The following is a 15,905-nucleotide window of genomic DNA, read 5'->3' on the forward strand; positions in this document are numbered from 1 at the left end:
TCGGTTTTAATCGAAAAACACCGAATACGGAGGGACATTCCAAGAACGCTGACAGAGATAAATTGCAGCACATGCCCAGCATGGTTGTTGATGCAGATCAGAAAGCCATACAGAAATGCGATGGTTCTAAAAAATGTCCGTTTACTTCTTCGTTAGCCGTAAAACGCCACCGCCGCGAACAACGCCATGTTGAATAAACGTCGTGCGGAAATTACATTGTGATTTCTATTCGCCGATAACTGTCGGGTACACCACGCACACGCAAAGGAAAACATAGAAAAAAAAGCCGATTTCGTGAAAATCAAGAAACACCGAAAAACGTACGCCGAATCCGCCCAAAAGTAAAACCCGAAAACGCGGAAAATAGTATAAGGGCTAACATGGAGACAACATGAAAGAACTGAAATTCTGACGCTGGAACAACATAGAAGGGACAAATACATACAAAGCCTCAATTTGCCTAAGAAATTGACGATGAAAGATGAAAGTCACTGAAAAGGTTAGCCAGCTGTAGGACTCGAACCCACATCTTCTGGTTGCCGGTCCAGGGCTCTACCAATTGAGCTAAGCTAACACGCCTTCTCAGCGACTTCCAGGGTGCGTCATCTGAAGGGACAAACCAGCCACTCTCTCTCACTCAACCTCCTTTCACTCTTACATTTTTGCTCACTCACTCACACATTCATACGACGGGATCGACGCAGGCGGTAACTGATGAACATGAAAGAACTGAAGTGGTGAAGAACTTGGTAGAGCCCTGGACCGGCAATCCAGAAGATGTGGGTTCGAGTCCTACAGCTGGCTAACCTTTTCAGTGACTTTCATCTTTCATCGTTAATTTCTTAGGCAAATTGAGGCTTTGTATGTATTTGTCCCTTCTATGTTGTTCCAGCCTCAGAACTTCAGTTCTTTCATGTTCATCAGTTGCCGCCTGCGTCGATCCCGTCGTATGAATGTGTGAGTGAGTGAGCAAAAATGTAAGAGTGAAAGGAGGTTGAGTGAGAGAGAGTGGCTGGTTTGTCCCTTCAGATGACGCGCTTTGGAAGTCGCTGAGAAGGCGTGTTAGCTTAGCTCAATTGGTAGAGCCCTGGACCGGCAATCCAGAAGATGTGGGTTCGAGTCCTACAGCTGGCTAACCTCTTCAGTGACTTTCATCTTTCATCGTTCATCTTTCATGGAGACAATCTCGCGCTTCGCAGTCCCTCCAATGATCTGGATCCCCAACCAGCTCGTGAGTGTTCCCGTGGGATCTGACGTGACCATCGAGTGCCATCTTGAAACGCATCCCCGCGGGATCATCTACTGGGAACGCGACGACGGGGCGGTGCTCATCTCCAACTCAAAGTACGACTCGCAAACCGTCGAGAGTGGACCGTACAAGCTGCAAGTACGACTCACCATAAGAAACCTGGAACCTAAAGACTTTGGCCGCTACAAGTGCGTAGCCAAAAATCCGTTCGGAGACACAGAAGCTAACATCAAACTCACGGGTGAGTCTAACGGTGAGGTTATGGAAGAACGCGTGACGTTTGGGCGGCCGAATTAATTATAGCAAGACTGGCATCACCGCAACTTAGACCAATATCATCTGCAGTATATTTTACTTCATACAATTAGATGTAGCTGCCTTGCGCCTATTTCCTCCCTTGCCTGAGTAACTCTGCCTATGCGCAGTGTAATCATCTTCAGAATAACCTTCTTTATTATTATACTGTAATGTAGTACGTGTAACAGTATTACCATTAAAAAAATGAGTTTAAAAGTAACTATCCGCAGATTTTCTATACGACGTCATATCATTATTATTCAATACTTGATGTTATCACTACATTCTAAGAAAAATATGGTGGTTGGTTTAGTCTTTTTGGAGATTAGATGCCCTTTCAGAACCCGCTTTCGGGCATAAGTACACAGATGTTTACGCGAGGTTTAGATAATATTTGCGATTGTAGGGAGCAAATTGTAATGAGTCGAATTGCAACTGATAAAAAAAAAATCCAACGTTCGCAGAGATACCAAGGCCGACTTCTTCGACAGCAGCATCGCGTGAATACCAAGGAAGAAAATACATGGAGACGACGTGTAAGAATTTGTCACTTTAAATATAGTTCTAAACGTACGAAACTAATCACAACCTGCGGAAGCTAATAAGCGTGTATTATTCGTTAACACATAGCAACGCAGCAGTCGAGCTCTGGAAAACACTCCGCCACGCATTCATCGAATGCTCTTCTCAAGGAAGGTAAGATCCTCCTACAGTAATCCAAAAAAGGAGCACTCGTCGACATGTCTTTAAAAAAAGGTTTTAAGTTTGTATGGAACCTTTTCTTCATTATCTGTAAAGGTGCGTATCGTAATTAGGGAATATAAAAAATTTCCAGAAGGATTATAGAAATTATTTTTATTTCTTCAATTGTGCAAACTCGCCATGTAAAACGTAAACATCTTCCCCACATGCAGTGTTAAAACGTAATAAAAATAGGCCTCGAGTCTATTCATTATTATTGTACTTCAGCACCCCCTTCTGAATGCGGCCACAGTGAAAGTATTTCTTTCTATTTTCGACCATACCAATTTATGTGTATTTCAAATTCTTCAATTTTGTTCCAAGTTGCTCTGAATGCCTTGCACTTGTTAGTAATCTGCATCATGTGATACACTCGAACAGTTCCATTTCTTTTACTGCCATTACTGATTATACATTTTTGTCATCTATCACCAGGACGGCGAAGTGATGTATCTACCGAAGGTGAGGGTACCCAAAGCTACGTTCCACCCGGAACAGAATATTCCGATAAGGGTACGTGTGAACGTTTTCAGATGATGGAGGAAGTCCTCACAGAGTATAAAGTCCCAAACCCCGAAGATTTCGCAAAGAAAAATATGTAGGTTTAGGCTCCACTTAGCGTGAGACCAGCTACTTCAGAGTCAAAGTATACATAACATTCTCGGGTAAACATAAACAAGCCCCCGGCAAGCCCCCTTTTTTGTTTGGAATAGCAAGCCGACCTTCGTCTGGCTGACCTTTCCTTTCTTTTTCTTAATAAACATATTCCCCCCCCCCCCTCGGCAGGCAAGCCCCCATAAACACAACTTCCGGTGCCACGAAGACTTCCGGTCCTTCCGCGACTAAGGACGCTCGGAACCAGCCGCCATTCAGAATTGTATTTTTCGCTTTCCTGATTTGTTGAAAACAGGGGACGACCCTCTCTCTCCTCAAATCAGAAGCGATAACTGTATCAACAGGCGCAGTGATTGGTCCAGAGCGTGTTTGCTGTGAACCTGGATGCCGTTTTGTGGCCACTTCTGCGTGGCCAACAACGGCGAGCCTATCCTCCATTACCCCCCCTCCCCGGATGTCGTTTTGGCACCAAGCCGGAAGCGGTAAAAACGGCACGTATACGACTAGTACATGTAAACGTACATGACTTGTAAATTGTTAAAATGATAACTCGTCTATGACCTTAAGAGAAGACGTAAGATCAAAACTACTGTTTATTATCGTGCAAGCTTTCATATTGGACTGCATCTCGTCAGGTACAAAAATAATGAGGAGGTGACATCTATGTACGTATAATGTACGCTGTGGTCACGTGAATCATAAGAGCAGAGGACGAAAAACGAGAGAGAAGAGTAAACCGCAAAACGAAAATTTTTCAGACGATCACGGAAGGTGTTGAGATTTTCAGCTGCAGCGGCTTTTGCGGACGCTGACGAAAACACGTTGACATTAGAGAGTTTTAGTACAACGTATGCTATCGCCTTTGCGTACGTAAGGAATAGCGTGGTGGTGCTGCGCACTGCGCGAAGCGCTCTTTCTGTTTTGCGTGCACGAGGAACTATGAACGCTATGCGTTACGTATGCAAAGGCGATGCACTACGATGCACTGATTTTTCGGGACGCTAACGAAAGGTTCGACATTAGTGAGTTTTTGTGCATCGTACGCTGTCTCTTTTGCGTACGTAAGAGATAGCGTTGTTGGATCTGCGCACGTGCAAGACATAAAGAGAGCTTCGCTCACTTAATTCACTCACCTCGCTCACTTAACTCACCAAATAACATCACACCTGCTCTGTTCACAAGTGTGATTTTATCCGGTGAGTTCACGAATATGTGGCATAATCGAGCTCACCGATATGCCATGTCGACATTCACGTGAGTTCGTAGCCGTTCTTTTTTCTTCTTTCTCTTTATTTTTCCTTTTCTCCCTTTTCCTTTTTGTAAGCGGGAATAGCAAGTCGGCTGCTGGAGCCAGGCTAACCTTTCCCCTCTTTCGTGTTTTTTGTTTTGTTTTGCAATAAACCTATATTCCCCCCCCCCCGTGGCTGAACTCACGCGTTATAAACCTAACCTATATATTCCATATAACCTATATATGAACAAAGATATTTTAGGCGGTTACCGGTTCGCGAAACGGTTCAGAGGCAATGTGCGTCGTGAGAGAGGTCGTCCTTTAGGCGGTTGTAGGCTTCCTTATACGCGATTTTTGTCGTCCAGCAACACCAAGTTTTCATTTTAGGCTGTGAAAATAACGGCCAGTCCCTGAGCAGTATGTAACAGGGTGTATACGATGAGTGAACAAAAAGGGTACAGTATGCTACCGTAACGTTGCACCTGGAATGCAGATCTGTAACACACAGTGTTGCTGTGAACCACTGCTGTGTTGTAACAACAACAACAACAACAACAACAATACATTTGTGTTGTTTTAGAATCGTAAGGATGTGCTTGCTTTTAATCCATTTCAATCGGCTCAAAATTTAATTTTCTGAACCGGTTCAAAACGGTTCGAACCGATATTTTGCGCTGCTGCGGCGCTGAACCCCAACCGCACCAGAAAATATAACGGTTCCGGTCCCTGTTTTCCTTTTCGTACTGCATTGCACCGCGGAGGAGGAGGAGGAGTGTCGTTGGGAGGAACCCGAGAGGTCTGCCTGCCTGATTAGGCGGCATGTTTCTCGGGAAGGGAAAGGTGGTGGAGAGGAGGAGAGGAAAGGGTGAAGTGGAAGACCGAGCGGAATCCGCTCGGGGGGGAGGATAGCTGCGTCCATGGGCCGACTTCAGGGGAACTGTGCCGGCATACGCCTATTACACATCTGAGGGAAACCCAGGAAAAACCCCAGACGGCACAGCCGGCCTGCGGATTCGAACTGCGGACCTCCCAGTCTCCAAGCGCACGCGTTACCGCTGCGCCACCGGAGCTGGTATTGCACCGCGGCTGGAGCATCCCATCTGGGTTATGCGAGCAGCTCTCTCTCACTACGCGACCCTCGCCCGCTCTCTCTCGCCGCTTGCCCTTGCCACATCTGTGAACGCGCTTGTCACTCTCTGCTTTCCTCCTCTCTGGCGCGGAGAGGCGAGAGAGTTTTTGTTCCACAGACACGGCGATGTCCTGAAACTCTGGAACAAAACCCCCTGGTGGAAGCATATAGAAAATGAATGCTAGGCAACGTCAAGAAAAGCAATTGGGCTAAAGTCCTTCTAGCCTAATTTCTTACCTTGATCTCGTCCTGCATTCTTTTGCTATATACTTCAGACAGAGAGTTTGGCTTAGTTTACGTGCGTTTTCGTTTGGCGTTTTTTTTTTCTCTCTCTCTCTCTCTTTTTTTCCCCCCACTCCTCTTATGATCCACGTGACCACGCCGTGTTTTATACGTACATAGATGTCACCTCCTCATTATTTCCGAACCGGATGAAATGCAGGCCATTGCACGAAAGCTTGTATACGATAACAAACAGTAGTTTCAGTGTTTTCATCTTCTTATTTTTCTTTTTTCTTTTAAAAATCAATCAATCAATCTTCTTATCGCTTGCGTTGGCCGTACTTGACTCAGTTTCCGCATTCCCCGATTGAAAAGACGGAAGTTAAACTGATGGCAGTCTGCCGATGGCGATCTGGCCAAATCATACAACACTTCCACGACAACAAAAGCTCTTCCATCGATCCTGTCCAGAGTTCTTCGGAGCAGCATCCGTTTTCTACGAAAGCGATCGCATTCTACACTCTTAAAATGGTAACTTCTAGTAAGTAAAAAATGTATATGCGTTTTTACCTCTAAAAGTTGAAGGTATAGGATAACCCCTAACAAGCTAAACAAGAATCGACACGGCATTGCACAACATCGCGTAATACGGGAACGTGGTTGGCTGTCAAGATCGAAAGTGCGCCGAACATACACTGAAATTAATTCGCATCTGCTCTTTCTCTGCACTGTACGTGGTAATGTTTGTGCACAGAAATTTATGAAATAGGATGTGACTATTTCGTCTCGCGGTACAAATCTGAAAGTATTCCGCTGGCACGGTGCACATAAAACCCTCATAAGCGTTACCTGTTTATACCTATTTACGAGTAACAGTTTGTTTACGGGTTACATCGAGCGCATTGTGATCGTGTAACTCCTGCGGGTGATCAGGACGCTGCCTGTAACTTCTGGCCACTAGAGAGTTTCGTCTAAGCTCGTTACCCATTGTGTAACCTCTACAGCAAGGGATATCCCTTTTCAGAGGTAACGTGAGTTACCGTTCATGAGTGAAGTGACCGTTTTAAGAGTGTATCTTTTACTTTTACAGGTAAAAACGCATATACATTTTTTACCTCCATTAGAAGTGACTGTTTAAAGGTTGTATTTATTATCATTTATCATGCTATTATCTTATTTATTGTATTCGACGCTGTTGTCAGGAAAGTTGGGAACAAAGAAGTGTTCCTGTTTGTTGGTGCATGAAGTAATCGCCGTGTGTGTACTTTTGTGCAGAGCCGAAAGACGTGAACATCTTCCGAAGCGGCATCGCTGGTTCTTCATCCATGCAACTGTTGCCCTTTCACTTCGTCATCCTGGCCTTTTCAACGAGTTGTGTTTGCGTTTCACTAAGAAACCATTGAGCCACAACGACTCCAAGCGCGTCGTCAAAGCCCGCATGCAGTGTGGGCAGTGTGAAGTAAGAGGAACTCAAGGCGGTGACAGTTCTTGCGTGAACAGTGAAAGAAACGCTCGTGCTCTTGCAGAGAACAGTCGTCGAACGGTGAAGCCTTCTGAGGTTTGACCTTTTTGTGCTGGGGTGGATATACCAAGCTGACAAGGGCGGCTGGTGAACATGCGTGTGAAATGCCAGGAGAGCCAAGTTTTGTCCTGGTTTGATTTCTTTATTATTTTTTATTATTTTTTATTTATTTTTTGTTGCTTACGTGTCTGTAAATATCATTCGGCCCACGTTCATGACGGTATAGCTCAATGAAAATTGGCTGATCCCTCTTCTACTAAAACTCTAGATGTGACTTCTACAATTGTACGCGATTTACTTATTTTTTTTAGCCGTCACAATGTCCCAGTTTATCGCCTACTATTGCAAATTCATAACTTCCGATTATGGGAACCCAATTATCTTGTCTCTCACTTAGCCTCGTTTATCAAGAAAAGAGGCAAGACCTTCGAGACTGCATTTTCTATTCCGCGCTCAATGATTCATTAATAGTAATGAGCCAAGCGATTCCGTCAGAAAGTAAAAAAAAATCCCGATATGCTTATCTCTCGTAGTCAAGTCAGTGTACAGAAATGAACAAAGTGTTGCAGAACAAACACGGAGAAAAGTATTGCTGAGATAAAAGCGGCCAGAAGCATTCGGGAAACGACTACGATATGTATCTGACTCGCATGCTCCCGGAGACGACATGAACAATAATGTGCCAAGTAATAGCCTTCTGCGGCAGGACTCAACCGATACGCCTGGGCCTACGTCATAAATCGGACGAGTTTGTCACACCAAACAAGGCCACGGCAGCGTCAGGTTGAATGCGTGGTTGACTGTTTTATTGCGGTGTTGCATCGACCTCATTTACCTTGCTGTGCCTCAGAGCAACATCGCAACGCTGAACAAACTAAGCGAAATTCTGTGTAGATATATCTTGAACAGCGCACTAAATGTTGGTATTGATTTCGTTCAAAGAAAAGTAGCCTCCGTGCGGGCCTTCCCATTCGACTCTAATGCTTATAATGTTGGACGGGGTTAACGCGGACGCCGGATGTGTAGCCGGCTATCTGTGGCCGGAAACAGTTCGTTTCGGTTGAGTTAACAAGCTGGACAGGCATGTGTTGAACTATATTTTGCGTGTCAATATTTTTTTTTTTTTGTATTTGTAGTACTTGTACTCTATCAGCTCCCTTCTCTGGCGCGATTTCTTAGATAAGGTGAGTGTCCTCATCGTCATCAGCCCCTTCTAAACGACCATAAAATGTGAGATTTGATTTGCGCGTTACAGAACAAGGGCGACACACACACACACACACACACACACACACACACACACATGCATTGGATGATGATGACGTGGGCGATTCAACAAGGGAGACATTGAAAGAAAATGCCATACAAAAGTAGTTACCGCTACCACGCGTTGTAGCAAGTGACAACTTCCAGGACGAGCTACTTTGCTTCCAGCGAGTTTCCGGTCGCATGCTGCCGGCGGGTCCATTCATTGCCCTATACTCAGCATTATAAGCATCAGACTCACCCTTTCTAATGACTTCACTCTGGTAAAGCACACCGGTTGCTTAACTAGTCGTAATAACTCTTCGTAACAGATTAATACGAAATACTAAATCCCCTTCACAAAGCTTTCTATTTCTTTCCACACAGCCAGCCATTCTCAATCGGCTCTTGACAAGTAATTACAGCAAAAAAAGATGGTCAAGATTGCTCGTGACACACTGTATAGTTCATTATCAAGGCACACCAACGCACTCGATAACAAATGCTCAGTGGTAACGTGCGTTAATTACACTAGTCTATAACGTTTGAATACGCTGCCGAATTACTAGCCCTTTGCTGCCGAATGTTGAGTTTGGCTTTTATTCTGGTCGCACGTGCTTCTTACACAGGGCACGCCGCGACGTAAACGCGTCTGTTGTGTATGAACAGTTCTGTACAGCTGAAGTAACAATGTAAACATGTAACACGCGCTTAAACTGTAAAGGAGACAGTACTTGTAGTGCATTGCCGTCAGATTCTTGGTATGGTGTAAAGTGCGCAGGCTTTTATGCTAGCCACGTGATTTTATCAAAGTGCGCAAATAAAAAAAACTGCAAGCTCAAATGTCATTTTGTCGGCTCTGTGTTTGTCATTTCATTGCCGTGCCAACATTATTCGCTGCTGGAGGTTTTAAATGGAGATTTCGGGGGAGGGGCATATATTTACCAAGATAGAAGAAAGGGAAGGTCAGCAAGGCAGAAATCGGCTTGCTATTTAAAAAAAAAACATAGAAGAAAAGGAAAAGAAAAAGAAGAAGAACAGAGATTTCAGGGCACTCTACGGGTTCAACGAGGCCGAGGTCTTCCACTATATTTCTGCCGTCTGTCTCGCATGCTTTTATTACCCATGTCATACTAATCCACGGTAATTTTACATAATGTACATAACTCCATCGCTACAGTTAGCACTTGTCATTTAAATATTCAACGAGGACATTCATCCCTAAAGACAGCACATCGACACCCTGTAATAACATCATGGCTTTCCTGTAGCTCGCTAGTAAAAGAGGAAAAGCTTTCGATAAAGCGGTATGCGCAAGATAAAAAGGTAAGCCTAAACATTTTCTCTCTTAACACAACCAGCGTGGATATGGTGTATCCAGAACGTACCGTCCACTCCAACATGTTTTCAGTCATTGTTGTTCCTGGACGTAATTGGTTCTTACAGTGCCCCTTGCACTGGATATTGGACGATACATGGTAATAAGAACAAGGAGTTTTTTTTTTTCTCATGCTCAGTCATGTTCATTAGTACTGTACTATCTTCGTGGACACTCTTCCATATTTCCAGTGTTGTCCGCATGGTACGGCATGTACGAAAACATAAACGTTCGCTGGTGGCTGCTGTAAACCGGTATCCGAGATGGAGTAAAGCCGTCTCTTCCACTTGATGACAATACTTCTACGAGTCCCAACGGATCTCCAGCAATTACCGTCTTCATTAATACGTTTATTAGTCGATACAATACTCTTTAAAAGATTGGCTGCGGCAGTTCCAGAAAACTCGTCTATTTTTCTGGACACGACGAATAAAGTGCACCGCGCGTATCACGTTTATCGACCGCCGTGCGTGTCGAAAAGGAAAACGTTCTACACCTAACATTTCTCTTTTCTAAAACACAAACAACCACTCTATACAAGCACTTTGCAGCAGCAGCAGCAGAGAAAAAAAAATCTTCATTCTTCTTTTACACGCCACGAATCGACCACACGCATGCACTTTGCCCGTCCATAATACATGACCGTGCGGCCGGGAAACGTACTGAGACGTTCCCTGCCAAGCCTACTTGTGCGCCTTGTTTCTCGCGACAATCCCTCAGGGGCCACGTCGTTCGCGCTCCGATCGCAGTGGAGCATGGAGGGAACTGTCAAGAGATATCTGCCGTCGAAGAGAAGTCGTCTTGGCTATATCCAGTGTCGTGTGCGCTGTCAGCGGGATTCCCGTCTCAGATACCTGCTGGCGGTGACGGCCGCTAGACAGATTGTGAAAGGTAAGCTGAACGAGAGGAAGTCGATGATACAAAGCCGTCTCCAACTTCGCTTGGAGTAAACAGACCCCGCTCAAGGACCTGGTTACTGGTTGGAGAAAGAGCGGTACTGAAGAAAGGCGAGTGAGGCGCTAAGATGTAGTAAGTAACATGTTCGGAAACGGCGCTAGGGATTTCGATAGGTTAGCTCTGGAAAACACGGTATATTTGGTCTGTAACTTCCTGCATTAGAGGCAATTACAAATCAGAGTTTCAGTGACAGACCCGTTTCTTTTCTGTGTTTTGTGGCGTTGTTTTTAGACGTCCTTCAGTGTGCCGGTCTGTGATGGGCAGTACTTGAAGTATCAAGTACTCAAGTAGTACTTTAAGTACATTTCTGTGTACTTGTACTTTACTGTAAGTACACTTTAAATCGTGTACTTTGTACCGTACTTTAAGTATTTTTTTCTGAGTACTTTCCCATCAAGTACTCAAGTACCCAAACTTGGACCCCAGACAAAAAATCACAAAAGAGCGTAAAAAATGCACCTTACTAAAAGCGCTAAAATAACAAAAAGAAGACGAAAAACACAGATAGTGCTATCTCTGAGTTTTCGCCTTCTTGCCGTCATTTTAACGCTTTTAGTAGGATGCAGTACCAAGAGTACCAGTCTGACATTTTACCAAAAAGATTTTTTGTGCTTTTAAAGAGCCCATTTGTTGAAGCAAATATATTGTTGAGAGGCTTGAAATGTTGAAAAAGTGTCAACGCTTCTGTGATTATGTAAAACGAATGGAATGCAAAGACACGCACACATTATGACACTGCAACCGGCAGCACAATGACTTGGTCCATTGTAATTTCCGTTCTCCCAATGCATGGTTCTACGCTTTTTATACTGTTTCCTTCATTGGCAATTAAGAATAATTTTATATCACATTATATGCGTGATTGCATTACATGGTGAACACTCTGATAGACAGAAATGCTTTCATTTTTACATTTTATGTTTTTTTTTTAATTTGGTCACATGGATTACATTGCTGCAGATCACAGTCGTATACAAATGAAGGCTTACATTGTGCTTCATCCTTTTTTACTTTCTTCATATTCTTTTTTAAACATGTTGTATTTCAAAAATCAGCAAGGAATGCCCAGAAATACATAATCTCTGTTGGCTTGTACTTTTTCCCCTTGAAATTTCCTAGCCTGTTATAGCAAAAGATTAGTACCGGAACACCACACTAGGCGGGTGATCTTGGATCAGTCAGGGTATAATACTATTTTGCATAATCACAGCACAGCTAACTGATTACTTCTCTACATGTAGCTGCAAATTATGACATCTGATTAAGTTCATATTCACGGGTTAGCACTTAACCTAGGACTTTATGGCTTCAGAGCATTTGTCAAGAATACTCGCTAAAGTTTTGCCAAAAAAGCAAGACACAGATACTAAACAGTGAAATGCAAAGTGATACAAATTAAATTGAGAATGTACTTGATGAGTACTTGAAGTACTTTGCCTAGTACTTTGTACTTTACTTGAAGTACATTTGGAATTGGGTACTTTGTACTGTACTTGAAGTACTATTGACGCCAGGTACTTGGTACTTTACTTTAAGTATAATTTTGAGGTACTTTGGCCATCACTGGTGCCGGTGAAGGTATATGCATGAACGCTTTTGCTAAGACCTTAGGTATCGAAGGGTGATTCCATAACAGTGGCCAACATTTCCGTGGGGCTGCTCCCATCTTCATTTCGCCCCGACACTAAATACATGGACCACCATGAAAGTTTCAAAATATCTGCTTCACTACCACTTCAAATAACCTGCACGATGTCCCCACACTGAAAACATGAATAACAATGTCAAAAAATTATCTGGGTAGCTCAAGTTTACGGTATGAACGAAATAGATCAGATCTTTTTTTTTTATTTCATTTCTTCTATTATTCGGTTTCAATCTTCCGATTTGCATCAAACAGGCTGGACATGTGTATGTATATCATGTGCGTATACTGTTAATTATATTACTTCCGCCGCCTAGTAATCAGAAGAAGAAAAAAAGGGAGACGTTCGCCCATCGTATCACACGCCATCAAGATCTGTTATTTCCAAGGATATATAGAAATGGCCACGCCAACAGCACACATGCAGTCTGCGTACACTAAGTGCCGTCTTGTACTTGACCATTCGTTTTGTTTACCGCCACGATACTAAGCTCTTCCTTCATTATCTTGCGCACCGTTTCTTTTATCGAAGGCAAGCACATTCACTTTCATGAACACGACATTGGCACGGCTGTGTCACCCGTGCACGAGGCCGCCCTCTAATCCGACTATTCGCCGCCCCATCATCACAGCACTCGCGTGCTGACAAGCACCAATTAAGAAGCGGATGGTTGCGCGCAATCATGCAGATGCGTTGTCGTGACGAACGCAAACGAGAAGAATAATTAGCTTATGGGAATGCGTACTTTCCGCACTGTATCGCGTTACTTCTCAGTGCTTCTCCTTTAAGCACGAGGGGCGAAACAGAAAATGAGCAGTGTAACGTCACTGTTATGTTATAAACTTTGAGGCTTTGTTTGTAGCATGCTTCTTCTTATCGGGGCAGACCATATATGCAATAACGTAGAAGGTAGAAAACTCATCTACGTGCCGAACTGTTAAGCGACTTCAGCCTCCGATATTTCGAACACCAGCGCCCGTGGCATAGTGGTTAGGATGATCGCTTTGCACGCCGAGACTGGGAGGTGACTAGTCAGAATCCTGCCTCCGGCTGTGCTGTCTGAGGTTTTTCCTGGGTTTTCCAAAGACTTTCCAGATGAATGTCGGCACAGTTCCCCCTGAAGTCGGCCCAGGACGCATACTAATGCCCCTGTCTCCCACTCCTTCCTGCTGTCCTCTCTCCATCTGTCCACATCTGTACGCCGCTCATAGCCACAGTTGCCTAGCAGCGCTAACACAGAATAAAAAAATTAATTAAGGAACACCTTTAACATATGCACTAACGTGCTACATGAATTCTAGCGATATCAGGGACAATCCGCTGGGCGTGGATCTAACAGAGCCCATCGTAGTTCGCAGGGCAATTCTCATCCTAGTGGTGTTACTGGGCGTTATTGTAATGCCCCTGTCGCACGGCAAATTGAATGTCATTCCCAGAGAATGACGTTCGCACTGAATGACATTCGTCCCGTGTCACGCGGTGAAAGCAAATGGCAATACATGCGAATGGCATTCGCCATTCGAATGACTTTTTAATGGCAATACCGGAAACTCATTCGCTTTTCCCTCTCGCACCGACTGCGTACCCTCGCCGTAGAGAGGTAGCAAAAATAACAACGATAAATCGTTCGAAGAAATCAAACACGAATGAAAAGTTGTAATCCATTATTGTATCACGAATTTGATAACTTTTGACACGAAGGAAGGAAGGCTTAACACAGTTTTTCGGAGAACTACCCTCGTTCCCAGTCGCCACGTTGCCAAGTGTGGTGCAGATACGCTTGTTACTTGTCTTTGCTTGTGATACTTAGTCAACTGAGCGTCGTCGAAAACGTAACGCTTTTGTAAAATAAACTAATGGTTTTGAGAAAAAGAAACAAAAATATAGCTAATGTACTTGTATAATACTTCACATGTTCGGCCCTATAGTGTTTTAATTATCGACAGTGACATCATATGCGAATGACATTCTGTTTCTTCGTGTAGCTGGATGCAAATACAAGCGAATGGCATTCGGTGCGACTGTCATACGTTGGGAATGCCATTTAGTTTGCCGTGTGACAGGGGTATTAGACGACGAGACAAGCACATGCCTGCTACGTTCGTCGGTAACTGCAATACAGAGAGGGCAGTGTAAAAGGAAGCGGTCTATGGATTTCCTGACAGATATGGAAGAGGTGAATGCTCTTCCGGTAGCGGCTGAGACATAGAGCTCTACACCGTAGTACACGCAAAAAAAAAGGAGCAAGCTGAGGAGGAATTACAGCTTCTGGAACCGTATATTACAACAACTCTCAATTTCTGATTCCTGATCCTGACCCTTAAACTTACTCCCCATCGCTACAAATAGTCCCCAAAACTTCGCAAATGGTTCAATGAATACAACAGTTTACGTAAAAAATGTGATTCGCAGGAATTTCACGGAACAAACCAATGCAATAAAATCAACTTTCTGGCTACAGAGTATGAAGTAGTTAGTTACTGGTCCTTTCATTTTTCATGTGTGCAGAGTGAAAACGTGCGTAGGAAAGTGAGGACAAGGCGTGAAATGCAGTCCCCACACAGTGAATACCATTTAGTCCAGAAAGAGACTAATGGTTGTGGCAATGCATCTGGTCCACAAACAGGACGAAAGTTACTCCTATTTTTGTTGTATAGTGCGGCGTAAAGCCGGTTTCACGTTGGCCTGGTGTAGCAGTGCTTTCACACCATGAAGAATGCATGTGGGTGTGGGGACCGTAGGTTGAGATATCATAGTTGCTCAAAGCGTTGCTAGCGACAGTGTAGGCTGGGTTGCAAGCGCTATTATCAACCAGGTCTTCGCTGAAGCATTGGTGGCCTCGTCAAAGTGTCAGCCATGGATCACAGGTCCATGGCATTATTGGTGTTTGTCGTGAACTGGGCTACGGTCATAAAGCACGAGAGTGCAAGAAACTGAAAAATGCAGTCCTTCCCCCTGCTGAAGGCAAGCACCACAACGGAATAGTTCAGCATGAAACGCTGCAGCTGCAGACAGGTAATCCAAGCGATGGGGTAAATCGAGATCCGCAAAACACATGCGGTGTTCAAGACACTGGCAAAAACAACAATTATATTCTGACGATGTAGTGGGGAGGTTTTCCACTCAAAGAGTGGAACGCTACCCCATAGCTAGGGGGTCTAATATGAGTGATGACGGTGATGATCGGAGTGGCGATGGCGATCCCGATCGCAATGGTGGGAATGTCGCAGGGCGCTGTCGGGGTCGAGACACCAAAAGTGAACACGCATAGTTAGAAACGGCGCCTTTGAACACTTTGACGCGTCCGGTGTCAGGAACCAAAGCAATGTCTCAAAATGATGGCTCATCTCCTGCTACAGATGAGAACAGAAGTTCAGCACATCTCATAATCAGATGACAAACTGTTGAGCTATTATAAAACCTCAAAACCTCAACCTTTGGATGTATGTGATATAGAGACTCATGATTCGAAAATGCGCTGTCACATTCATGCGCACACAAATGCGGGAAGGACAAACGGCACAGCAGAAAACCACCAAGTAGGAAGATACTAGTGAAATAATATCGCACGATATTCCCAACTAAACGCTGTTGCTTTCTTTCCCGGGTCTTAGAAGTGCATTAGAGAAATAAACGAGAGAGAGAAAAAAGCGTCGATCATCTCCAGAGGGGC

General features: G+C 44.2%; 1 protein-coding gene and 1 long non-coding RNA gene across 3 annotated transcripts in view; one reads left to right on the plus strand and one right to left on the minus strand.

Moving 5' to 3' along the window:
• Nucleotides 1–9,093, plus strand: part of LOC135388860 (lachesin-like) — a 184,926-nt gene extending 175,833 nt beyond the window's left edge. For both annotated transcript variants that reach the window (XM_064618706.1, XM_064618707.1), the window contains exons 6-10: nt 1,200–1,490; nt 2,011–2,082; nt 2,177–2,242; nt 2,723–2,800; nt 6,760–9,093. In XM_064618706.1, coding sequence (XP_064474776.1) covers nt 1,200–1,490; nt 2,011–2,082; nt 2,177–2,242; nt 2,723–2,800; nt 6,760–6,887 — 635 coding nt within the window. In that variant the 3' untranslated portion in view covers nt 6,888–9,093. The remainder of the gene's footprint in view (nt 1–1,199; nt 1,491–2,010; nt 2,083–2,176; nt 2,243–2,722; nt 2,801–6,759) is intronic.
• The window catches only part of LOC135388864 (uncharacterized), a 173,133-nt gene that overhangs the window by 64,007 nt on the left and 93,221 nt on the right, over nt 1–15,905 (minus strand). The window lies entirely within an intron of this gene.

This window comes from Ornithodoros turicata, chromosome 3, assembly GCF_037126465.1.
Source record: "Ornithodoros turicata isolate Travis chromosome 3, ASM3712646v1, whole genome shotgun sequence".
Taxonomy (NCBI): domain Eukaryota; kingdom Metazoa; phylum Arthropoda; class Arachnida; order Ixodida; family Argasidae; genus Ornithodoros; species Ornithodoros turicata.